The sequence below is a fragment of the Chiloscyllium punctatum genome, chromosome 8 (genome assembly GCF_047496795.1).
Source record: "Chiloscyllium punctatum isolate Juve2018m chromosome 8, sChiPun1.3, whole genome shotgun sequence".
Lineage (NCBI taxonomy): Eukaryota > Metazoa > Chordata > Chondrichthyes > Orectolobiformes > Hemiscylliidae > Chiloscyllium > Chiloscyllium punctatum.
This window is the reverse complement of record NC_092746.1, coordinates 10,067,667-10,093,987: the sequence shown is the minus strand read 5'-3', so window position 1 is coordinate 10,093,987 and position 26,321 is coordinate 10,067,667. Positions and strand designations below refer to the sequence as shown.

The window sequence follows — 26,321 nt, the reverse complement described above, 5'->3', positions numbered from 1 at the left end:
TTGGAGATGCCCCATGCCAGAAATATTTCTCCAGTTCAAATATGCAGTTGTGGCCAGTCAGTAACGTGGTGTTTCAGGGCCAGGCAATTTCTAAGAAGATTCCAGACTCTCCTACAATAATGAATCCTATTGAAACCGGTAGAACCAAAAAAAAAATATTTGGACAAATTCTCATAACTGATACCAAGCAGGGCTACACAGAGAGGAATATTTTAAATCTTAGTTCTCAGCAAAACTACAGGCCAGCATTATTTCAGTATTGGAATATATGTGTATGTGTTCTTATACATATTCCAGATGGAGGTGAGGAGATTACTTTATACAAAAACTTTGCCATGTTCATTTTCCTTTTCCTTTAAGTTGTAATCAGAGGGGAAATGCAGTTCCGTTCAGGTACACACCTAAGAGTTAATTGTTTTCGCTTCCCTGCTGACTGGCTAACAGCTCAAGTATTGGATGAGTGTGATTCTCACAGCATCTATAACATGAAGTTTTGTCCCGGGACAACTTAACAAGTCAAGAAAACTCATTTTGAGAGCCAGATGAAAAAAAAATCTTTAAACTAATTGGGCTGATACTCAGTATCCTCACATGATCCCTGAAATTTCTATGAAGTTCACTCTCTCTGATTTTTCCTGAATCTCTCCTAGTTACTTTCCCGTAGAAATCTAATTAGTTTATAAAAATCATAAAGCTGCGATTCTTACTAAAACCAAAAATTGTTGACATACTGACATGCAGTCAGTGATGTTAATTGGACTTCTATTTCCGTCATTATGTAGATTGCAAATATATGTTTCGCAACTTGCTTCAAATGTCAACTGGTACTCAGTTAGTGGTTATCCAATCCGGGTAAGTATAAGGTGATGCACTTGGGCAGGCCAGACAAAGGAAGAGAATACCTGATGGACAGCAGGAACCTGGGGTATACCAGGACCAGAGGGACCATGATGTGCATGTTCCTTAATGGAGACAGGTGGATAAAGTGTTTAAGAAGACATATGGACACTTGCCTTTATTAGCCGAGTTTAAGAGCAAAAAGGTCATGCTGGAACTGTAAGTAAAGTTGCCATAGCCCCAGAGAACTGCAGGAAAGCGATGATTGCTGGTGATTTAACCTGAGGTTCGCCACGCTGGAGAATGTTTCAGAGGTGTGCATAAAGTGTAAATATTCTGACCTGTATCCCAAACTTATTTATTGAAATAAATTCCAGCTAATCTGCATTTCTGATGATTTCATCAAGTTTGTGGAGTTCAACATTAATGGATGTGAATAGCAAAATTGGCACAAAAGTATTACAAAGGCAACTCAAAAGTGAAACTTGAAAAACTCTCGGATTAATTAGCTGCTGAATTGGCTGGATGAATTCTGCCATTTCACTGTTGCAAGCTTTCCATTAAAATTAATGGCATGTAATTTAATGGCTAGGTTTGCGTTCTAAATGTAAATTTAATAATAAGACCGTAAGACATAGAAGCAGCAGTAGGCCATTCAGCTCCTCAGGACTTCTCTGTCAATGAATTATCACCGATAATTCTCAATCTTGTTGCTGCCAGTTAAAGCTTTACACTCCACAGGTTTTGTTGCACCGTTCCTGGTTCAAGAGATGGGCTTCACTTCGGGTCCTTAAATTGCATCCTTAATACAGTCATTAGAACGTGAATTGGCAACCCTAAGGATATTGGCAACCCTGAGGTTTGGGGGAGGGGCCAGTGGAAATGAACTGGAGTTGACGATGGGGGTGTGAGTGGGTTTAATTGGGTAGAGATAGCATGACGGGGAAGGATTGGTGATCACAAAAGCAGAGGGGTGTCTTATTTTGAGACATCACTGCTACCAGCATGTGGTATTCTGGTTGCATATTTAGCAGCCATCTTCCTCCTCCTGTGCTGAATCCAGGCCCGTATTGTAATCAGTGTTAGAAGATAAACTACTTTATGATCTTAAACTGAAGAGGTACTTGTCTTGATAACAACTTATTTTTAATTGCATGATAGCAATAGGTAAGTTTACATTGTACCAGGCCAAATTCTAAGAACTCAATTCTCAAGAACTGTATAGGATACATCAGCTTCCTTTGTGTACTCGGGTAAAACTGAACTGTCTTCATGCAAAGTTTGTGTAACATCATCTGATTTGGTGGAGTTCAGTTTAATGGAAGCATTAACTCCTTCCAAGCCATTACCATAGTGTGGGTGGTGTTTGCTGGTTTGATGAGGTTACTTGGTTGATCCAGGTGGAAATACTCCTGCTGTTCCTGGCTCACAAGTTGCTTCCCTGATGGATCTAACCCTTCATAACTTCTGCTAGCCTGGTTTCCCCAAGGTTTGAGAAACTTAAGTTTAAAAATACATCTAACTTCTTAAAGTTGAGCCATGGAGACTCCTTTAATGATTCGATAACTGACCCACCTCCTGAATGTTGGTTGGTCATCTCCCTCTATCTCATCACATCTCCACTAAACCTGGAATCGCATGGTCTCATGACAGCTTGAGTTTGGATTTGACATTTCTGTTTCTCATCTGGACTGAACCACCCATTTTTGAGGGGTAAAATTACCCTTGGGTATCAATTTATAGATCCAGGGATGCTGTATGACTCAGGAACACCTCATGGTGCCACTGTCAAAAGACTTATTTGCATACACCTTGTCTCCCAATTTCGGTGTTTCTGAAAGCCTTTTAATCATTGCCTCTCCTCTTTCTTCACACCAAAATTAATCACTTCACATTGTTTTAGTTTCCATCTGGTGTATGTTTGTCCACTTCTGTCTCTATCGTCCTGAAATCTATTGCGATCCTCTTCATTGTTTACTACAATGACATTATTTGGTATCAAAAGAGAAGCGTACCAATGCACTGAATTGATTCACTGCATGTAATCATAAAAGGATGAAATTTGTTAACCCTGATGGCAAACCTAAGAAAGAGAGGGGCTTTGCTGTATTGAGCTGCATGGAGCTTGATGAGTTCACATTGAGGAATGCTGTTAATTGCAGGACAACTACACATTGATGTTACTGGTTAGCAGGAGGGGACAGCAGCAAGATTTAGCCCTACCACTGTTAATGGACAATGTGGATGATTTGATTTGACTTATTAATGTCACATGTACCTAGGTAGTAAAATGTTTCATTTTGTATGCAGTACAGGCATATCATACTGTTCAAAGTGCATAGGCTAATAGAACAGAGCGAAGAATATAATGTTATGTCTGTAGAGAAGATGCATGGAGAGCGTGATCAGTGTTAAACTTAAAATTTGAAAGGTCCATTCAGAAGTCTAATAACAGCAGGGAAGAAGTTGTCCTTGAATTTATTCGTATGTGTGTACAAATGTTTATATCTTCTGCCAGACGGAAGAGAGTGGAAGAGAGTATAACTGGGATGGGACAGGTCTTTGATGATGTTGGTTACTTTCCCAGGACATTGGGAAGCATAGATGGAGTCAGTGGGTGAAAGGCTGGTTTGCATGATGAACTGGGCAGTCTTCACAACTCTCTGCAGTTTCTTGCAGTGTTGGGAAAATCAGTTGCCAAACCACCTTGTGATGCATCCAGGTAGGATGTTTTCTATGGTGCATCTATAAGAGTTGGTAAAAGTCCTTGTGGGCCTGCTGAATTGTGGTTGCTGAATTGCTGATTTTTTTAAGGAGCAAAGGGAGGGGAGAATATTGGAGAGAACAAAGGTTAGAGATTAATTGATGATAAAGAAAGTAGCTGTAGTCTGTGGAAAAAAAAAACGACTTTTTAAGAAAATCACACATTGTTCTTAAAGTTGCATGGGGAAATAACTTTGTATCTATTGCTAGAATGTATGGCCAAGAGTAGGCTTATTGACCATCTACCATTCAATAAGACTGTGATTGGTCTGGCTATGTTCTCACTTCCACTTTTCTGTCTACACCCTAAAGCCTTGCCTCTCTTGTCAATCAAAAATACATCTAACTCTGGCTTCAGTAAATTTGAAGACCCAACATCCTGAGGAAGAACGTTCCACATTCCAACATATTTTTCTAATCGACCTGTCCAGTGATGTTTTTACATCGCTATGTTATAGGTGGACCTTGAACCCGGATCTCCCAGTCCAAGGTAGGGATATTACCACTGCACCACAGGAGAACCCCCCACACGCCAACAAGCCTCTGAAGCATTTGCCTCATACGAATCTTGTCCAGCCATTTGTGGAATCAGTTGCTTGTCATAGGTTATGGATTTGAAGCTATGCAAGTCCAGTTGCAAAGCAAACACACTGTGTGTGTGGTAAATGGATAGACAGGCCCAGCTTGTGTATTATGGTTCACCATGGCTTGTATCAGTGCCTGAGAAGGAATCTACCTGTCCAAAGCTGAGTGATTAATTATTCTTAGAAGCCTACACAGGCATGTTTTGAAACAATACTACTTCACGGGCAGGAGCACATTTCTACAGTGGGATGTAAAATAATATTCCAAAGCCTTTTGACTGGTTGGATATTTTACAAAAATGTCAGTTAAGGAATATAATACACTAATTAAAACACTAATTTAAGGCTATTGGTTTCCTTCCTTTTGATCCTGGACTTTCATTTCCAGTGTCTTAAATTAGACACACTGAAATTAATTAAAGCGTGTCAACATCTCATAAATCAATTGCTGTCTTAAAAAATAAATCTGAATCTACTGGTTTGAAATGTTATTTTCTTCTACTCCTGACTTCAGTTTAAAAAAAATACTTTTTGTGGTAGCTGCTAATAGTCTGCACATTTCTGCCAAATCCTGAAGAGCCAGTGCCTATTTGCTGTTGGAAGGATTTCAGGCACCATCTAGGCATAGGTTGTGAATGCATAAAATTGATTATTATCGCTCTTGTTTCTGCCTGGAAAGTAAATGCAATGTAGACCAATTTGTAACTAATTTCATTCAGTATTAGTTAACATTGCCTCATTACTAACCAGTGGATTTCATTGACATAGTGGTATTGTCACTGGATTAGTAATTCAGAACTTGCTGGCTAATGTGTTGAAACATGAGTTAGAATCCCACTGTAACAGCTAGTAAAATTTGAATTCAGTAAGATCTGGAATGAATTAAAATCTATCCTATCAGAGACCATGTAAATTGTCATAAAAATTGATCTTGTTCATCAAGATCATCTGGGGAAGGAAATCAGCTGTCCTTACCTGGTATGGCCAATATGTGACTGTAACCCCATAGCGATGTGATTAACTCTTAACTGCTTCTTGAAATGGAATGGTCTAGCAACTTAGTGGGCTAGCACTCAGTTGCATCAATCCATGACAAAGTCTACAGGAAATTAAATCAGACAAATCAGCACAAATAACAAAAGCAAACACAGCTCTGTCAACCATACAAAGTCTTCCTTATCAATACCTGAGGCCTTATGCCAAAAATAGGAGAGCTATCCCGCAGACTGGTTGAGCTTTAGCCTGACATCATCACACTCATGGAACCGTGCTTTACAGACACCGCCATCACTGTTCCTCGGTATATCCAGTCCCATCAGCAGGACAGACCCACCAAAGGTGGTATCACAGAGATATGCAGGCAGGACTAAGTTGCTGGGAGCCCTCAGCATTGACTCCTGGTCCATGCTCCCCTTAATTCCTTTTCCGCTGCTCCAAAGTCCATGCTTGGCTTTCTCATGGAAAAGTCAATGTGTCAGCAAGCCAACCAGTGTATTTGGGGTCTCCAAGCGGCTGTACAGCTTACAGAGCATGTCGATTCAGACCCCATGAAATAACATGGTATCAGGTCAAACATTGGCACTCCAAGTGATTGTCACCTATCTTGTGCCCCCTTCCTCGGCTGATGAATCAATGCTGTTCTGTTGAGCACCATTTCAAGGAAGGATTGAGGGTGACAGTGGCACAGCATGTACTCTGAGAACTCACAATATCTATTCCCAAGGGTGGCTCAGCGGCTCTACAAGTGATCAAGATGGCAAAGGTCAAAAGGACGTAGTGCCTAGACTGGTCAATGACAGCTGGGGAGGGAACCAACAAGAGGGAAAATTCCATTTGGCTTTTTCCTCACCAATATGTTTGCCATGGATATGTTCACCCTGGATAATTCTATAGGAGTGATCACCACACAGTCCCCTGTGGAATCTTAACTTTACATTGATGAAACCCTCCATCGTGGTATGTGCATCATCACAGTGCTGAATGGGACAAACTTAGAACAGATTTAGCAACTTAGACTGGCCATCCTTTGCATTGACAGCAGCAGAATTATATTTAACCACAGTGTGTAACCTCATAGCCCAACATCTTCCCCACTTTAGCATTATCATCAAGTCAGGAGATTTGCCTAGTTCCGCAAAGCACCAGGTATATATAAAAGTGAGGTGCCAGTCTTGTGAAGCTATAACACAAGACTACTTACAGGTCAGAAAATGAAAGCATAATACAATGGATCAGATTAAACAATCCCACAATCAATGGATCCAATATAAGGTCTGCAGTCCTCCCACATCCAGTCATAAATGGTGATAGACAATTAAACAAGAGGTTGGACACCTCAAATATCCCCATTCTCAATGATAAAGGAGCTTATCGCATCAGTGTTTTTAAAAAAAAAGAGATATTTTCATCATCGTCAATCAGAAGTACTGAGTGGATGATCCATCTCAGCCTCTCTCTGAAGTTCTCAGCACCACAGCATTCTACCAATTCAATTCACTCCACGTGATAACAAAGGTCGAGAGTGTGTTGCTGGGAAAGCACAGTTGGTCAGGCAGCATACGAGGAGCAGGAGACTCGATGTTTCGGGCATAAGCCCTTCCATCAGGAATCATTCTTGATGAAGGGCTTATGCCCGAAATGTAGATTCACCCACTCCTCGTATGCTGCCTGACCAGCTGTGCTTTTCCAGCAACACACTCTCCAGTACCTGCAGTCCTCACTTTCTCAATGTTATATCAAGAAATGGGTGAAGCCATTCATGTGGCAACGACTGTGGGCCTTGACAGTTCTGAAGACATGTGCCTCAGAATTTACTGCATCCCTCAGGCAAACTGTTCCAGTACAGCTGCAACACTGGCATTTATTCAACAATGAGCATAACTACCCACTTTTGTCATGTCCATAAGAAGTAGGACATATCCAACCTGGCCAGTTACCACCCTACCAGTGTACTCTCCATCTTCACAGTGATGGAAGGGATGGTTATAATGCTATCAGATGCACTTGCCAAGGAATAACCTTCTCACTGTGATTTTGCATTGGTAGGAACCTGGACCGAAGCAGCTGAAATCTAGAGGTGAGGTGAGCGTGATCATCTTTTAGATTAATTCAACATTTGACTGAGTATGGCATCAAAAGCCCAAACAAAACTGAAGTCTGTAGGAAGAGGGAGGAATACTCAAAACTTTGGGTTCATACCTAGCATAATGAAAGATGGTTATGGTTGGGGTCAATTATCTCTGCAGGAATTCTTTAGTCATGACATGGAGGTGCTGCTGTGGACTGGCGTGTATAAAGTTAAAAATCACATGAGACCCAGGTTGTAGTCCAGCAGGTTCATTTGGAAGCATCTTTAGGGTAGTGGCCTAGGCCCAATCATCTTCTGCGGCTTCTTCAATGTCCTTCCCTCTATCATGACCTCAGAAGTGGGGATGTTCAATGATTGCGCAATGTTCAATGTTATGGGACTTTCAGATTCTGAGGCAGCCTGTTTCCTTATGCACCAAGATCTGAACAAATTGGACTGACAAGTGGCAAATGACATTCATGCTACACAACTGCCAGGCAATGATTATCTCTAATAAAAACAAATAGTCTAACCATCTCCCCATGACATTCAATGGCAATGCAACCACTAAATTCCACTACTGTCAATTTCCTGGAGTTTATCATTGACCAGACATTGAATTGGACTCATCACACAAGCACAATGGCTACAAGAGTAGTACTGAGGAAGTGGGGAGGCTACAGAAGGATCTAGACAGGTTGGGAGAGTGGTCCAGGAAACGGCTGATGGAATTTATCGTGAGCAAGTGCGAGGTCTTGCACTTTGGCAAAAAGAATAAAAGCATGGACTACTTTCTAAATGGTGAGAAAATTAATAAAGCCAAAGCACAAAGGGATCTGGGAGTGCTAGTCGAGGATTCTCTAAAGGTAAACATGCAGGTTGAGTCTGTGATTAAGAAAGCGAATGCAATGTTGTCTCTTATCTCAAGAGGTTGGAATATAAAAGCAGAGATGTACTACTAAGACTTTATAAAGCTCTGGTTAGGCCCCATTGGGAGTACTGTGTCCAGTTTTGGTCCCCACACCTCAGGAAGGACATACTGGCACTGGAACGTGTCCAGCGGAGATTCACACGGATGATCCCTGGAATGACAGGTCTAGCATATGAGGAACGGCTGAGGATACTGGGATTGTATTCGTTGGAGTTTAGAAGATTAAGGGGAGATCTAATAGAGACGTACAAAATAATACATGGCTTGGAAAAGGTGGATGCTAGGAAATTGTTTCTGTTAGGCGAGGAGACTAGGACCCGTGGACACAGCCTTAGAATTAGAGGGGGTCATTTCAGAACAGAAATGCGGAGACATTTCTTCAGCCAGAGAGTGGTGGGCCTGTGGAATTCATTGCCACGGAGTGCAGTGGAAGCCGGGACGCTAAATGTCTTCAAGGCCGAGATTGATAGGTTCTTGTTGTCTAGAGGAATTAAGGGCTACGGGGAGAACGCTGGTAAGTGGAGCTGAAATGCGCATCAGCCATGATTGAATGGCGGAGTGGACTCGATGGGCAGAATGGCCTTACTTCCACTCCTATGTCTTATGGTCTTAAGAGCATGCTAGAGACTAGGAATCGTGCAGCGAATAACTTGGCTGTTGTCTCCCTAAAGCTTGTTCACCATCTACAAAGCAGAAAAACGGGAGTTTAATGTAATACTCCCCATTTGCCTGGATGAGTGTCGTTCTAAAATCATCGTCCAGGACAAGCAGCCTACTTGACTGACACCCCACCTACTACCAATAACATTCACACCCTCCACCAATGACATGGTCTGTACTATCCAAAAGAGACACTGCAATAACTCACCAAGGCTGCTCTGATGTCACCTGCAAAACCCGCATCCTCTACCACCTAGAAGGACAGTGGCAGCAGCTGCCAACTGAAAGGTCAAATGCTGTCCCGACTTGGAACTATATCACTGTTACCTCAATGTCACTAGATTAAAATCCTAGAACTCCCTTCTCACAGCATTGTGGGCATACCTGCACCCTGATGCCTGCAGTGCGTCAAGGAGACAGCTCAGTACTACCTTTTCCAGGGTAATTAGGGATGAGCAATGCCCACATCCCATGAACATCAGTTTTAAGAAGCGAGTAATCTACTTTGCCTCTGCCTCCGATTTTAATCAAATTTAAATTTGTCATTTTAATGATAGATTCAGTACTGTTGTAATTTTACACAGAATGTGTCAGTAATAAAGTGCATTTTCAAGTTAGTAATGAAATGCTGAACCTGATATCCAGCATGCCATGACTCAAAGTTTCTGGAAGGCATCTCAGAAAGCAGTCACCTCACAAAGAAATAATAAAGCAGAGAAAAGGAATTTGGTGATCAGTTTGCCTCTAGCAGGATGTTTTATCCAATATTGGCAATACTTATGTTAGCTCATGTATTATGAGAAACTAAATATATACTCTATGTATAGATAGTGTGGTATTTATGAATTCAACAGACATTTATTGCAGCTATTATACATAAACACTACATTCCTCAGACAACTAAGTTTCTGGGCTAATATTAAGTTAATAGTTTACAACCAGTTACTGTCAGGGGGAGGAAAGAGAACCAATGGTCAAAGCAGGGATTCCCTGTGGTCGTTTCCCTCAGCAATGAGTATACCATTTTGGATACTGCTGGTGGGACAGCCGACCAAGGGAAAGTCATAGTTGTCAGGTCCCTGGCACTGAGCCTGGCACTGTGGCTCAGAAGGGAAGGGGGGGAGAATAGAAAAGCATGAGTGGTAGGGGACTCAATAGTTAGACTTATTGACAGGAGATTTTGTGGTCAGGAATGGGACTCCCGGAAGGTATGTTGCCTCCCAGGTGCCAGGGTCCAGGACGTTGCCAATCGGGTTTATAAGATTCTGAAGGGAGAGGGGGAGCAGCCTGAAATCGTGGTACATATTGGCACCAATGATATAGCCAGGAAAGGGATTGAGGATCTGAAAAGTGACTACAGAGAGCTAGGTTGGAAGCTGAAGAGCAGGACGAGTAGAGTAGTGATCTCAGGTTTGCTACTGGTGCCACAAGATAGTGAGATAAGGAACAGTCAGCGAATGCAGCTTAACACATGGCTGCAAGGCTGGTGCAGGAGGGAGGGCTTCAGTTGCGTAGACCATTGGGATACCTTCTGGGGAAGGTGGGACCTGTACATGAAAGACGGGTTGCACCTGAACTGGAGGGCCACAAATGTCCTGGGTGGGAAATTTGCTCGTGTGATTCGGGAGGGTTTAAACTAGTTTGGCAGGGGGGTGGGAATCAGAGCCACATGTCTGAGAGGGGGTAAGTTGCAGACAGGGTAGTGACAGGATGTATTGAATCTATCAGGAAAGTTTCTCACGCAATGAAACAAAGGGATCGGTTAAAGTGTGTCTGCTTTAATGCAAAGAGTGTCCGAAATAAGAGTGACAAACTTAGAGCACGGATCAGTACTTGGGGCTACGATGTTGTGGCCATAATGGAGACGTGGATTTCACAGGGGCAGGAATGGTTGCTTGATGTTCCAGGGTTTAGAATGTTTAAAAAGAACAGGGAGGATGGAAAAAACGTTGCTAATCAGAGAGTCCATCACAGCTCCAGAAACGAAGGTTGTTGAGGAAGGTTAGTCTACTGAGTCAGTATGGGTGGAAGTGAGAAAAGCAGGGGACAGCCACCACATTGGGGTTTTTTTACAGACCACCTAACAGCAGTAGAGAAATTGAAGACCTCATAGGTGGGCAGATTCTGGAAAACTGCAGAAGTAGCAGGGTTGTTATTATGGGTGATTTCAACTTTAGACAATAGACAATAGATAATAGACAATAGACAATAGATGCAGGAGTAGGCCATTCTGCCCTTCGAGCCTGCACCGCCATTCAATATGATCATGGCTGATCATTCCTAATTAGTATCCTGTTCCAGCCTTATCTCCATACCCCTTGACTCCACTATCTTTAAGAGCTCTATCCAATTCTTTCTTAAAAGAATCCAGAGACTGGGCCTCCACTGCCCTCTGGGGCAGAGCATTCCACACAGCCACCACTCTCTGTGTGAAGTAGTTTCTCCTCATCTCTGTCCTAAATGGTCTACCCCGTATTTTTAAGTTGTGTCCTCTGGTTCGGCACTCCCCCATCAACGGAAATATGTTCCCTCCTGCCAGAGTGTCCAATCCTTTCATAAGCCTATACGTTTCAATCAGATCCCCTCTCAGTCTTCTAAACTCAAGGGTATACAAGCCCAGTCGCTTCAGTCTTTCCGTGTAAGGCAATCCTGCCATTCCAGGAATTGACCTCGTGAACCTACGCTGCACTCCCTCAATAGCCAGAATGTCTTTCCTCAAATTTGGAGACCAGAACTGTACACAGTACTCCAGGTGTGGTCTCACCAGGGCCCTGTACAGCTGCAGAAGCACCTCTTTGCTTCTATACTCAATCCCTCTTGTTACGAAGGCCAGCATGCTATTAGCCTTCTTCACGACCTGCTGTACCTGCATGCTTGCCTTCATTGACTGGTGGACAAGAACACCCAGATCTCTCTGAACAGCCCCTTTACCTAATTTGATACCATTGAGGTAGTAATCTGCCTTCCTGTTCTTGCCACCAAAGTGGATAACCAGACATTTATCCACATTAAACTGCATCTGCCATGCATCTGCCCACTCACCTAACTTGTCCAGGTCACCCTGTAATCCCCTAACATCCTCATCACATTTCACCCTACCACCTAGCTTTGTGTCATCAGCAAATTTGCTAATGTTATTGCTGATACCATCTTCTATATCATTTACATATATTGTAAAAAGCTGCGGTCCCAGCACGGATCCCTGCGGTACCCCACTGGTCACTGCCTGCCATTTCGAAATGGAGCCGTTAATCACTACCCTTTGTTTCCTATTAGCCAACCAATTCTCTATCCAATCTAGTACTTTGCCCCCAATCCCGTGCGCCCTAATTTTACTCACTAACCTCTTGTGTGGGACTTTATCAAAAGCTTTCTGAAAGTCCAGGTACACTACATCCACTGGATCTCCCTCGTCCATCTTCCGAGTTACATCCTCAAAAAATACAAGAAGATTAGTCAAGCATGATTTCCCCTTCATAAATCCATGCTGACTCTGTCCTATCCTGTTACTATTATCCAGATGTGCCGTAATTTCATCCTTTATAATAGACTCCAGCATCTTTCCCACCACTGAGGTCAGACTAACTGGTCTATAATTTCCTGCTTTCTCCCGCCCACCCTTCTTAAAAAGTGGCACAACATTAGCCGCCCTCCAATCCTCAGGAACCAACCCCGATTCTATTGAACTCTGGAAAATAATCACCAGCGCATCCACGATTTCCCGAGCCACCTCCTTCAGTACCCTGGGATGCAGGCCATCAGGTCCCGGAGACTTATCAACCTTCAGACCTAACAGTCTCTCCAACACCAAATCCTGGCAAATAGAAATTCCCTTAAGTTCAGGTCCTTCAGCCACTGTTACCTCAGGGAGATTGCTTGTGTCTTCCCCAGTGAACACAGATCTGAAGTACCCATTTAACTTTCCCAATATCGACTGGACCCTCCTAAGTGCAGATGGTTTGGATGGAACTGTTTTTGTCAGGTGTGTTCAGGAGGGTTCCCTTACTCAGTATGTAGACAGACCGATGAGGGAAGAGGCCATTTTTGATTTGGTGCTCGGCAACAAGCCAGGACAGGTGTCAGATCTCGCAGTGGGAGAGCAGTTTGGTGAAAGCGATCACAACTGCCTCACACTTAGCATAGCCTTGGAGAGAGAAAGGAGCAGTTACCGATGGAAGATATTTAATTGGGGAAAAGGAAATTATGACGCTATCAGACAGGAATTGGGAAGTACAGACTGGGAGCAATTGTACCACAGAAAGGGCATAGCAGACATGTGGAGACTATTTAAGGAGCAGTTGTTGTGAGAGATGCACAAATTTGTTCCTCTGAGACAGGTGAGAAGGGGTAAGATTAGGGAACCTTGGATGACGAGAACAGAGGAACTTCTCATCAAAAGGAAGAAGGTAACTTACGTAAGGTGGAGGAAGCAAGGATCTAGCACAGCTTTAGAGGATTACAGACTTACTAGAAAGGAAGTCAGAAATGGACTGAGGAGAGCCAGGAGGGGCACGAAAAAGGCTTGGCAAGGATTAGGGAGAACTCAAAGGCATTTTACTCATACGTGAGAAATAAGAGAATGATCAGGGAGAAGGTAGGGCCGATCTGGGATAGCGGAGGGAACTTGTGCATGGAGTCTGAGCAGATAGGGGAAGCCCTAAATGAGTTTTTTGCTTCGGTTTTCACCAAGGAAAGGGACCTTGTTGTGAATGAGAACTTTGAGGAGCTGGGATACAGGCTTGACCAGATCAAGATTGATGAAGTTGATGTGCTAGAAACTTTGGAAAACATTAAGATTGATAAGTCCCCAGGGCCAGACCAGATTTATCCTAGGCTGCTCTGGGAAGCGGGAAAGGAGGTTGCTAAGCCGCTGACGAGGATATTTGCCTCCTTACTCTCCACAGGAGTCGTACGGGAGGATTGGAAGAAGGCGAATGTTGTTCCTTTTTTCAAGAAGGGTAATAGGGAAATCCCTGGCAATTACAGACCAGTCAGTCTTACGTCTGTGGTCAGCAAAGTTTTGGAAAGAATTCTGAGGGATAGGATTTATGACAATTTGGCAAAGCATAGCATGATTAAAGGCAGTCAGCATGGCTTTGTGAGGGGCAGGTCATGCCTCACAAATCTTATTGAGTTCTTTGAAGAGGTGACAAGACAGGTCGGCGAAGGTCGAGCAGTAGATGTGGTGTATATGGACTTCAGTAAGGCATTTGATAAGGTTCCCCCTGGTAGACTTATTCATAAAGTCAGGAAGTATGGGATACAAGGGGTTTTGGCTATCTGGATTCAGAATTGGCTGGCTGATAGAAGGCAGAGAGTGGTTGTAAATGGAAAGTATTCTGCCTGGAGGTCAGTGTTGAATGGGGTCCCGCAGGGCTCTGTTCTTGGGACTCTGCTGTTTGTAGTTTTTATAAATGACTTGGATAACGAGGTTGAGGGGTGGGTTAGTAAATTTGTAGATGACACAAAGGTTGGAGGTGTCGTCGATAGTATCGAGGGCTACTGCAGGCTGCAGTGCGACATAGACAGGATGCAGAGCTGGGCTGAGAAATGGCAGATGGATTTCAACATGGATCAATGCAAAGTGATGCATTTTGGAAGGTCGAACTTGAATGCTGAATATAGGATTAAAGACAGGATTCTTGGCAGTGTGGAGGAACAGAGGGATCTGGGTGGGCAAGTACATAGATAGAAGATATTGGTTGTTAAGAAAGTATATAGTGTTTTGGCTTTCATTTATGGGGGATCGAGTTTAAGAGCCGCGAGGTTTTGCTGCAGCTGTATAAGTCCCTGGTGAGACCACACTTGGAATATTGTGCCCAGTTCTGGTCGCCCTACTATAGGAAAGATACAGCGGCTTTGGAGAGGGTGCAAAGAAGGTTTACCAGGATGCTGCATGGACTGGAGGGTTTGCCTTATGAAGGAAGGTTGAATAAGCTCGGACTTCGCTCTCTGGAGAGAAGGAGGAAGAGAGGAGACCTGATCGAGGTGTACAAAATAATGAGAGGAATAGATAGAGTCAATAGCCAGAGACTTTTCCCCAGGGTAGGATTGACTGGTGCGAGGAGTCATAGTTTGAGGATATTAGGAGGAAGGTATGAAGGAGACTTCAGAAGTAGGTTCTTTACGCAGAGAGTTGTGAATGCATGAAATGCGTTGGCAGCGGTGGTGGTGGAAGCAAAGTCACTGGAGACATTTAAGCGACTGCTGGACATGTACATGGATAGCAGTGAGTTGAGGGGTGTGTAGGTTAAGTTACTATATTTTGCATTAGGATTAAACCTCGGCACAAAATTGTGGGCCAAAGGGCCTGTTTTGTGCTGTACTTTTCTATGTTCTACATTCTAACAGATGAACATGCTTTCAGTAGGTGGAGTCATGCTTCAAGTGATCTGAGGTAAGATGGAGTATGAGATACCCTTCCGCCACATGCTGCAATGTAGCATTGATATCGATATCTTAGACATTTACTTGCATGTTGTCTCATAACGGTATACTGTCATACTGACCGTGAACAATGTTGGATAAAAGGAGATGACAAATGAAATCAGTGGAGGCAAGTAGTCATAACACTGCTGATTGCAACAGCAGCATGTGCTTACATTTTACCTTTGATGTTAAAAAAAATCCCCAAGTGTTTCACAAGCTGAAAGATGAAGGTAAAAACAGCAAAAAGCTGTCTGGTCATGCACAGCTAGATGGATTGGTGCAAACTCAAAGAGTTTTATTTAACATGTGTGATGAACTGTTACACCTCTAACTGCAATACAATGTATAATTTTCAATGTTCTATTAGGGCAGGGAAATCCAAGCATTTGAGCCAATGAAGAAAGGAGAACTAAAGCAGATCCCTAGTTTAAACACCTGACCTATGTGGAGTGATGAAAGAACTTGGACTTCTCTTACACTTTAGCAGAAAAAGCCCAGGAAGATATTTTCCAAATTTTCTTCACTTTGTTACTATAGCTTAATTGAAGGTGTGACAAAAATTGCACTTGCAAGTGGTGAGGTTATGACATGGGCTGACATTTCTGTGCCATTCTTCAAATATAATCAGTGCTCTTATGGGATGAAATGATTTCAATTTTAATAAGTTAAAGGTGTTACGAACTGTAGAGGGGCACAAGCTCCAAATTGCAAGAGGGAAAGTTCATAAAATAGACAAACTTTAAGTATTTTATAGAGAAAGCTGTATGTGAAATGGACTGCCAAGTGTGCTAGTTGGTTGTGCAGGTTAAGGGGAAATTGGCAGATATTTGCGAAGGTAGAGCGATGTATCCCACTCCTGAATGCAGTTAGTAATTTTTTACACAGGCCTTTTCTAGTTCAGTATTTTCCAAAGTTCTAAATATACTTGCACATTACAGTTTAGTTACTTATTAGTGTTCTTGAACCTACATCCTCATACCATTTAATGTTTCAAACAGTAAAATGGTGTCTTTCCTTAAAGCATTTCCTTCTCCTGTGCTGAACTGAATTTTCTTTCGTGGTTCCTCGTAGCTTATCCCTTTCACACTGGGGATCAGCTGTGCCGTAGTTTTCTGCACCCTTTCTAGAAGAAGTAATATGATGACTAAAAATGAACGCAGTGTAATAAAGTTTATGGCCTAGAAATGTGATTACCCAACACATTTTTTTTTAAATGGAAAACAGGTGCTACACTTCCTAAGTGTGATGCACACATGTTCAATCCAGAAGAAAAATTCTCTTCATCCCACATTTGTGAGGATGCTGTGCAGTTGCCTTGGCCATCCATCTGTAACAGTCATTAGGCCACCACTTCATTAAGCTTTATTTGTAGTGTGTTCCCATCTGTCGGGCTTGCTTGGTGATATTGATGCATATGTTCCTGTGTAGTCTGACCAAATTATTCGAACAAATTCTACAGTCTTGGGAGATTTTGTGAGCATGTTACAACTAATTTTTAACTTTGATTTCATTATATTGGTTGTAATGCTTTGTGACTCATTACATTGGTGAAGAATACCTTTTTTTATCTCGATAGGCCACAGTATGGAGGAAAGTTCTGTGATGGTACTCATCGTACATACAAGCTTTGCAATAATCAAAAATGCCCTAAAAATAGCATTGATTTTAGATCACAGCAGTGTGCTGAATACAACAGCAAGCCATTCCGAGGGTGGTACTACAACTGGAAGCCATATGTTCATGTTGAAGGTAAATATCTTTTTTGGGCTGCAAGTTATTGCCTTGCAAATCATAAGCAATACTATGTATTCTGTATGGTCAAATGTGAATGTTATTTTGTTTTGTTAATACAAGTAATTTTGATTTCAAAGTGAGCTAGCAGTAATAATAGTAATCTGCATTTGTATTGAATCTTTTATCTAATAATATGTTCAAGCAGCTTCTTGTTTTTGAGAATAGACTGAATATTAGTTGGAGATTCAAAAGGCAAAAATGATTATCAAAAATATGTTGGAGGATGCTTTTAAGCTCAGTAAAAAGCAGGAAAAAGAAGTTGAAAGGTAAGGTTTCAAAAGGTTAGACGTGGATAGATAACACAGACAGAGTAACAAATATCATTCCTGCGCACAAGTGGGGTTGACAGAAATGTGATCAGGGCAGAGTTGAAAAGCTGTAGGAATAGGCTAGATTAAAGGCTGAAACATTTACAAACTCAAGTTGTTGAAAGACCAAGGTCTGAATTATATATCAGATCAAACATTTTGAATTGATGCCTTGGGAGACGGGAAGGTTCTGCAGGTTATTAATTGGATCGTGGATATCGGCAAGGAGAACATATGTGGAAAAGAGAACAGACAGCAGAATTTTGTACAAGTCACAGTTTGTGCAGAGAGATGCTTGGGAGATATTTGAGGAGCTTTTTAAAGAAAATCAGTGTTGACATTTGGAAAATGCAGCTATTAAGTAGAATAGAGTTGGTAATGTTAACTAGGTCAAATAATAAAGACCTAAAAAATAGACTTGATTCCCCTGATGACACTTATAAAAATTGGGTGCTGAAAAGTATGATATGGTGGTCTGCCGGCACATGGTTCTTCCTTGGCAAAAGCTCCATATTGTCATGGGATCGAGCCTGAAATGGTTCCTCATATCTGTAAGGTCTGTCAGTATACGTTCCTAATTAAACCAACTGTTGCATGCGAAAGACAAGCCAGCAGACCTTGAAGGAACGAGTGGAGGTTTGTGCAAGGGAGGTTTGAGCATTTGAGTCACCACATTTAGAAACCAAAATGAGTATTAAACCTCCTAATGCAACATAAAATCATAGTTGAGGGGGGGGTGTAAACTCGGTGTGCTGGCCTATTTTTGGTAGTCTGGCTAGCTGCACGTTAGAGCCTTGTGTCGACCGCAAGTTCTGATGAATTTGTGGCGAGTGAAGCGGCACAGGAGCAAAGGCAGAAAACTCTCCACAAAGACAGCCTTGGCCACATCACTGCAGATAATCTGTGGCCCTTACACAATAGGTACTGTTTGGTTTTATGCTATCTGAGACAGTGTTTCCCTGTGTGAGCTGGTCACTTGACATTGCACCCTTAGTGTAATTGGAGTCATAGAGATATACAGCACGGAAACAGACCCTTCTTGTCCAACTCGTCCATGCCGACAAGACATCCCAACCAAATCTCGTCTAGCACTTGACCCATATCCCGCTAATCCTTTCCTATTCATATACCCACCCAGATGCCTATTAAATGTTGAAATTGTACCAGTCTCCACTACTTCCTCTGGCAACTCATTTCATACCTGTACCACCCTCTGTGTGAAGACGTTGCCCCTTAGGTCCCTTTTAAATCTTTCCCCTCTCACCCTAAGCCTATGCTCTCTAATTCTGGTCTCCCCCACCCCAGAGAAAAGACCTTGTCTATTTACCCTATCCTTGCCCCTCATGATCTTATAAACCTCAATATGGTCACCTCCCCCAGCCTCCAACACTTCAGGGAAAACAGCCCCAGCCTATTCAACCTCTCCTTATACCTCAAATCCTCCAACCCTGGCACCAATCTTGTCAATCTTTTCTGAGCCCTTTCAGGTTTCACAACATCTTTCCAATAGGAAGGAGGTCAAAATTGCACGCAATATTCCAAAAGTGGCCTAACCAATGTCCTTTACAACCACAACACGGCCTCCCAAATCCTATACTCAATGCACTGACCCATGAAGGAAAGCATGCCAAACACTGCCTTCACTATCCTATCTATCTGCCACTCCACTTTCAAGGAGCTATGAACCTGTACTCCAAGGTCTCTTTGTTCAGCAACACTCCCCAGGACCTTACCATTAAGTGTATAAGTCCTGCTAAGATTTGCTTTCCCAAAATGCAGCACCTCACATTTATCTAAATTAAACTCCATCTGCCACTTCTCAGCCCATTGGCCCATCTGATCAAGATCCTGTTGTAATCTGAGGTAACCTTCTTCGTTGTCCACTACACCTCCAATTTTGGTGTCATCTGCAAACTTACTGATGATAACTCTTGTTTTCAAATGTCTCCAAGGCACCTCTCAATCTTTATTGCTGCTTCCAATCCTATATCACTTTAGCACTTCTTCAGTTCTCACCTTTGTAAGCATCCTTGATTTAAGTAGTCAACCATTAGTGGCAATGCTTTTAACATGACAGGTTGGGTCAGGTTTGCATCCTGATATCTGAGTGTGCAGAATCATTAAGCCCAATAGTTTTTGAGCACTTGGTTTTGTCTGGGTACAGTGTAATTCCTACAGATGCTGAGGGATGTTTCGAAAGTGCTCAGTCTATTGGACATCAGGAAGATTCACAAACTTAACACACAATTTTTTTTCATATCAGAAGGAAATACTCCCACTAGCGAGCTCATTGGCTTACATTTAGTCAGATGGGATCAGAAAGCTCACTCTACACATTCAAATCAGCTTCAGACTGTCTTTCCTAGGAGAGGGAGAGCAACTTGCAGGAAGTTACAGCCTGCAGTAAGACACAGTCCTACCAGCAGCACCTCACATTACACAGAAACCAATACCTATAATTTCGCTTCTGCTTACAATGCATTGTTAGGAAGAAGTGCAGTTGTAGCATTTTCAGCTTTAGTCCTGCACTAATCTTGAGTCATTGTCACTTAAGAGTTTTCTTAGCAATTTAGGCAGCATTGTAACTGTTTTTACTAAATTAAACCAAACTTTTACGCAAAAATATTCTTTGTAGTAAAGCAAAATACCAAGGCTGCTGGAAATCTGAAATAAAATCAGAAAAACCTGGAAATATCCAGCAGTAGAAAGATAGAGAATCAGAGTAGTATTTCATATCAAAGACCATACATTAGTACTGGAGACAGATTATAGAATCATAGAATCTCTACAGTGCAAAAAGAAGCCATTTGGCCCATCGAGTCTATACTGACCCTCCAAAGAACATCCCACCCTGAACCAGTCCCCCACCTATCCCCATAACCCCACATTTCCCATAGCTAATCCACCTACCCTGCACATGCCTGAACACTACAGGGCAATTTAACTTGTTCAATCCATGTAACCTGCACATCTTAGGACAGTGGGAGCAAACCAGAGCACCTGGTAGAAACGTACGCAGACACACTGAGAGCATGCAACCTCAAAACAGACAGTCACCCACAGCTGGAATCGAATCCAGGACCCTGACGCTGTGAGGCAGCAGGACAAACCACTATGCTACTATGCACCGTGAAGCAGTTAACTTCTTCTCTCGCCAATGATGCTGCCTGACCTGCTGAACATTCCTTGCAGGTCCTTTAAGCAGTTTTTAATTGCCTTTGAATTAATCTTCAAACTGTGCTGCACTCTTCAAAAGTTAATTCTTAATGAATTCCTTTGCTCACCATGACGGTCAGACTTGGGAAATCAGATGTTTTCCAAAAAATTTTGCCACCCATTGTCAGCATCTTGTGTTTTTCTTCTTGGCAGATTTGGGCAAAACGTTAATAGCCTCTTATAACTGCAACCTTGCTCCTGCCCTATTTCTGGGAGGTTGGGATGCTCCATTGTACATCCCTCCTCCTATCCCAAACATGTACAGCTGCCTGCATATATTGTTTTGGGGCCAGAACTAACAGAGAGGCTCTTGTGTGCCCCCACGCAGGTATTGAGAGGTGCTGCCTGCCTGTGTTTCACCAATTCAGTCTCACTGCCCTCCCTTCGAGGACCTGCCTGTGACTACATTCAGTGTTCCTGATAGCCACAGTTCCTGTTGCCCAGTTCTACCAAGCTGGCTTGGGATGCCTGTTTATTATCGGTGGATCATTTAGTAAGGTTAGAATGAGGTGTAGACCGGAAATCTCAGCAAACTCTCCTCTGTGGAAATGGTTAAGCTGGTATTGAAGAGCAAATTATAACCCATTTATCACAATGGTATGACGCTTGCTACTGAAGTGGGCACAGTTTTCAATTTTTTCTTCTTGCAGCTGAGCATGCCGATTTGTGGGCAATTTTGCCAGCAGACATCTCTACTGAGATGTTTATTTCACATGTGTCAAACAAAGAGGAACTGATCGTCTCATCAGTGCTCAGTTCAAAACCAGATCTCAGACCAAAAAGAACAGTGTGACTGCCAAACACATTGATAAGAGCAGCAATCTAAACTTTAGAATTGACAACAGCTGTCTGTGGTGCATGCCTTTAATTAAATTTATTCTGAATACTTCAAACCTTAATGAACAGATTGGCATGAATCGCTTGTTATAGTCCAACAAAAGAACTATTCTTTCTCCAAAAGATAAATGGCGTATTATGCCTTAGTCGTTCTAAGCCCATGCTTCAATTGCATTTAAGATTTATCCTTCTTAGAACGTGTTTCAATCTTCTTTTGTGCACAGTGTATTTATTCCCAGATTGATAATAAATCTAATCACATATCCATTTATCATTTACAGACCATGATCTTTGCAAACTATACTGTGCGGCAGAAGATTTTGACTTCTTCTTTGCTCTTTCAAGTAAAGTCAAAGATGGAACACCATGCTCTGAGGAAAGAGCTGATGTGTGCATTGATGGTGTATGTGAGGTAAAATGGATTAGTTATGATTATTCCCATACCCACCCTGCCACAGATTGTATAGATGCAAAATCTGTGCAACAGTACAGCTGAAAACTATACAATATATGTAGTTTAGTTTTAATATCCTTCCTTTCAAAGTGCAGGAAGTCAACATAAGACATATGTAACGACATTTTAAACAGAAAAGCAAAATTGAATTTATTATGCTGCTGATACCCCAGTCTGAAATAATTAAAAGATAAATCAGCCCATTTAGGGGAGTTTTAACCCCAAGGATTGGTGGCTAAGGGCGAGTGAAAAGGTAAAGATTTAAATGTCAAAAACACTTCAAACCTACCAACTTCTTGGTTTAACTAAAGCAGATCGAGAATTGGGTGAATAATTTACTCCAGTGCTAGGTGGCTCACTGAAATCTTTCAGTTTTAACCCATGCAGGTCAGGTTTCCCAAGGTGGGAGACTTGGGGCAGACAGTAGCAGTTGAAGGTGACCAAACCCATGTGGTTACTGCATTTAAACCACTGCTTGTGGGTCAAGGGAAACACAACAGCTTTATCCAGGCCCTACAAGCTTTCAATCTTTTTTTTTTGCCCTCCACATGTGCTGCCTGTTCTGCTGAGTATTTCCAGCAGTTTCTGTTATTGAAGATTACAACTTTACCCCATAACCGATGCCCCACAATCCCCCGAATCTCCAGAAGGCGGCAGGCTCTGCCACACCCAGTGCTTACCCCACTCTCAGATTGCACCCCCACAATATCTCACTTAGCTACTATTACACCTTGACTTTGTTCCCACCTAAGAGGCCTGCTCAGATTGGCTGTTGCTGTAAGAACTCGGTTCTTGTTATTTTTATTACAAAGGTTCTGGTTGAGGAATCCTCCCCTGCACTCATCTCAGCCCTAAGTAAATATTGAGAGCACTGTTGATTTTATACTGATGTGAGCATATCTAAGAAATGGAAAGTAGGCCCTGGTCTGACAATGACGGTGGCCATTCCCTAATATCAGGATGTTGATGTCTTCATTTTTTTAATATATATAAGCTGCATAAGACAGAAGGAAGTGACTGGACAAACAGCAGGAGGCTGGAAGAACACAGCAAACCAGGCAGCATCAGGAGGTGGAGAAGTCAACACTTTGGGTATTAACCCTTCGGGACTAGACGTGAGGATGAAGGGAGCTTGTCCTGAAGAAGGATTATTTTGTCTCTAGGAGGACATGGGGGCAGGTGGAGGGACTCCCAACACTAGAAGTACTCCTGTCTCCATAGGTTGAAGGAGCCTCACACCTTATCAGCAGTCTCTCAAGCCACCAAAATGACACCCGGGCCCTACCAGTCTGCTCAGCCTGGGAACATGGCTTCGTTACTGAGCAATCAGGGGAGTTTCTTTCGTATTTTAAGCACAGCTTGTTTAGAAAGGAAGTCTGCCCAAGAAGAGTTGATTTTTTTTTTCTTTTCTGAGGGATAAAGGTCCTTTACATTTGTTCATTTCTCAACCAATGTTTCTACAATTTATGACCTCTTTGACATTTGGGCACACGTAGCACCTACACCTCCAGTGATGCCAGCACCAGCCTGTGATAAGCTAAACAAAGGTCTCTATAAATCAAGAAATGGTTAAAGATTCTTTCTGGGCACATCCTGAACTTTACTCCAGGAGTCAATCCCACATGGAATTTTTGCTTCATTCCGAAACAAGGAAGTCCTAATAAAATACCAAGGCCAGACCTAAATAAATGTGCATCTGCAGATGGATTTGCACTTGTTTCAAAAGTAATTCTAATCCGTTATGAAATACTTAACTTGAACCATTAATGGTCAGTATTTTGCAAAAATCTGTATTTTCCATAAAATACACAGAATCAGAAATAGCCTTCCAGAGATATCTACTTGAATAAGAAATTGAATTACAAAATGCTGTTTTTCTGCACCTATATCATCTTATGGAGAACCTGCGAGTGATTTGTTAAAATCCCGTTGGCAACTATTTTGTTTCCTTTGGCAGGAACATTTTTCATGGTCGCTTCTGGTTTCAATTGGGACAGCAGAGGGAAAAGAGGCAACGTTGGGTGGCAGGTTTTGGGCACTGCAATCCCCAAATACCACCAGCTCTATCTATCAAACAATGTTTGATGCAGTCACTGCATTCAGGGGGAGACAATGTGTTTCCCTGTGCCATTTCCCATCTATCTACTCTTCTTGTTACAGGTCTGGCAAAAAAAAAATGGCTTTAGACGTAAGCTAGCAGCAGTAGTGGCCCTGATCTCTCCAGGTGGATGGCACAGGTCCAGTTAGAGGTCTGTTCTTTTTCAGCCAGGCCTTACACCTTCAGAGCTGTACTGTATCTTTAATGTCCCTCAATACCTGATTGGGTGGTGTCATACTGGAGGAGAAAGTGAGGACTGCAGATGCTGGTGTCATACTGATGCAAGCATAAATCCTCCTGATTTTCCTTGTTGACATTGGCAGTCTTCCTTTTGGCAAAGAAAGTTTTGTCAAAAGCCCATCTTTCATGCTGAGGAGCTACTGTATATAATGCTTTCTATATCCCCGTTGCCCAGCAAGATCAACCTCTGCGTTCCTGGTGCAATCGCATGAATGTTGTAGTTTTGTCAGCCCAATTTCTTGTAAAAATTAATCATTCATTCGTGAATATTTGCCATATTCAAGCACTGATAGAGTTGTTTACCTGAACCAGTCAGTTCAGCCTAAACAAAAAAACAGTCAAAAACCGCACTGATAATAAAGAAGTAAGCTTCTTGTTGCCCAGTGTAGCCTTACAAAATCCGCATGGAACAGCTACTGTCAAATTGCTCCATCAGTGATTCAGACTGAGTGGAGATTGATCACTCAATTAAGAGTGCCCTAGCAGTAATGGAGACATTCCACTGTTACTAAGGCCCCTGAGTAATATGTTGAATTAGAATGGTGCCCTTTGTGCAGAGTAATTCTGATTGAATATAGTCTCATAATGTTTTCCAACAATTTTTAAATAGATTTGTATGAATTGTGTTCCCAGTAAGGTACAGAAACCAGAGACACCCTGCCATTTTCAGCCATTCAGTCAAAATCACATGTACGTTCTACAGCACAATACCTAACTGATGTGCATTTATCTCTTTTCATTGCTCACAGGCAGTTGGATGTGACCGTGTACTGGGTTCCAATGCTGTGCCTGATGCATGTGGAGTCTGCAAAGGAAACAACTCAACCTGTAAAATCTATAAGGGCCAATACAGCAAACAGCACTACGTCAACCGTATGTTTGATCTGTGTAATGTATTGAGTCTTTCAGTCTATTACTTGTTTAAGTATTTGGCTTTCAGATGTAGAATCTAAAGCTTTGTGCTTCACAGGTTTCTTGAGCAATTATCATGTAAAATTTAAATCCGTGATGGCTTTCATTTGTTTAATTCTTAACCTGGAATCGCCAACACATCTTGGCCTTCTAATTTGGGATGTGGCCACAAATTTGACAATAACCGCAAAAAAAAACTTAATGTGCAAACTTTGAGGCCCACAAAATAAACAGGACAGTTCAGTGGGAGTAAAAAAAACATTTCAGCACAATAAAGTTATTTTTTTTTGGAAGTTAGACCAAATAGCCCAAAAGCCATAATTTTGTATCTATACTGTGTAAACTGTTAGAATGATAAGTATTTTGTATAGATGAGTTGACTAAACAAAGAATTTTCTTCCCGTTGCATGAATATGCTTTTAATATTTGACGCAACTTCATGGCAGCCCCAATTGGAATTCTTTTCCATGAAATCCAAAACAGTACAGATTTAGCAGATGGACCTCCCTTCCCAAATTTGCATTCTGTCAAGCAAACTTCATAACAGGATGGTCATCTCACAATGTCTACTAGCTATATTCTTTGATTTAGTATTTCTCTGAAAGAATGTGTTTCAGATTCCAACCATAGGACTTGCTACTCCATTTTGTACCTTTTGACATAGAGCTCAAAATATTTTGTACTTATATAAATTGAGGATATAAGTATATATATATAATATACACACACACACACACACATATATATGTATATATATATATGAAATTGAGGATATAAATTGAAGTGAATTTTCATTTCTCTCCAACAGAATACTACACAGTCGTTGTTATTCCTGCAGGGGCGCGTAGCATTCGTGTATATGAGGTAAACATCTCCAACGCTTATATTGCTGTTCGAAACCAACAGCAAAAATACTATCTCAATGGCCATTGGACATTGGATTGGCCTGGACGGCACAGATTTTCTGGCACAATATTTGATTACAAAAGGCCCTTCAATCACCAGGAAAGCCTTTCAGCCATGGGCCCTACGAATGAAACACTGGTGATAGAGGTATGTTGGTGCATTCTTTCAGGGAAACCAGCCACGGTTCTTGATGTAATAACGTCATCATTCGAGCACTGATAATAGCCAATGCACGGTTTCATCAGCCCTTTTGACCCTGTTTATATGTTAATGTTGCACTGTGAT

At 42.0% G+C, this 26,321-nt stretch overlaps 1 protein-coding gene across 2 annotated transcripts in view; it reads left to right on the top strand.

Annotated features, from left to right (window-relative positions):
* adamts16 (ADAM metallopeptidase with thrombospondin type 1 motif, 16) overlaps positions 1-26,321 on the top strand; it is a 247,140-nt gene that overhangs the window by 134,704 nt on the left and 86,115 nt on the right. For both annotated transcript variants that reach the window (XM_072575156.1, XM_072575155.1), the window contains 4 exons: positions 16,848-17,020; positions 21,708-21,838; positions 24,968-25,091; positions 25,939-26,183. In XM_072575156.1, the coding sequence (XP_072431257.1) occupies positions 16,848-17,020; positions 21,708-21,838; positions 24,968-25,091; positions 25,939-26,183 (673 nt within the window). The remainder of the gene's footprint in view (positions 1-16,847; positions 17,021-21,707; positions 21,839-24,967; positions 25,092-25,938; positions 26,184-26,321) is intronic.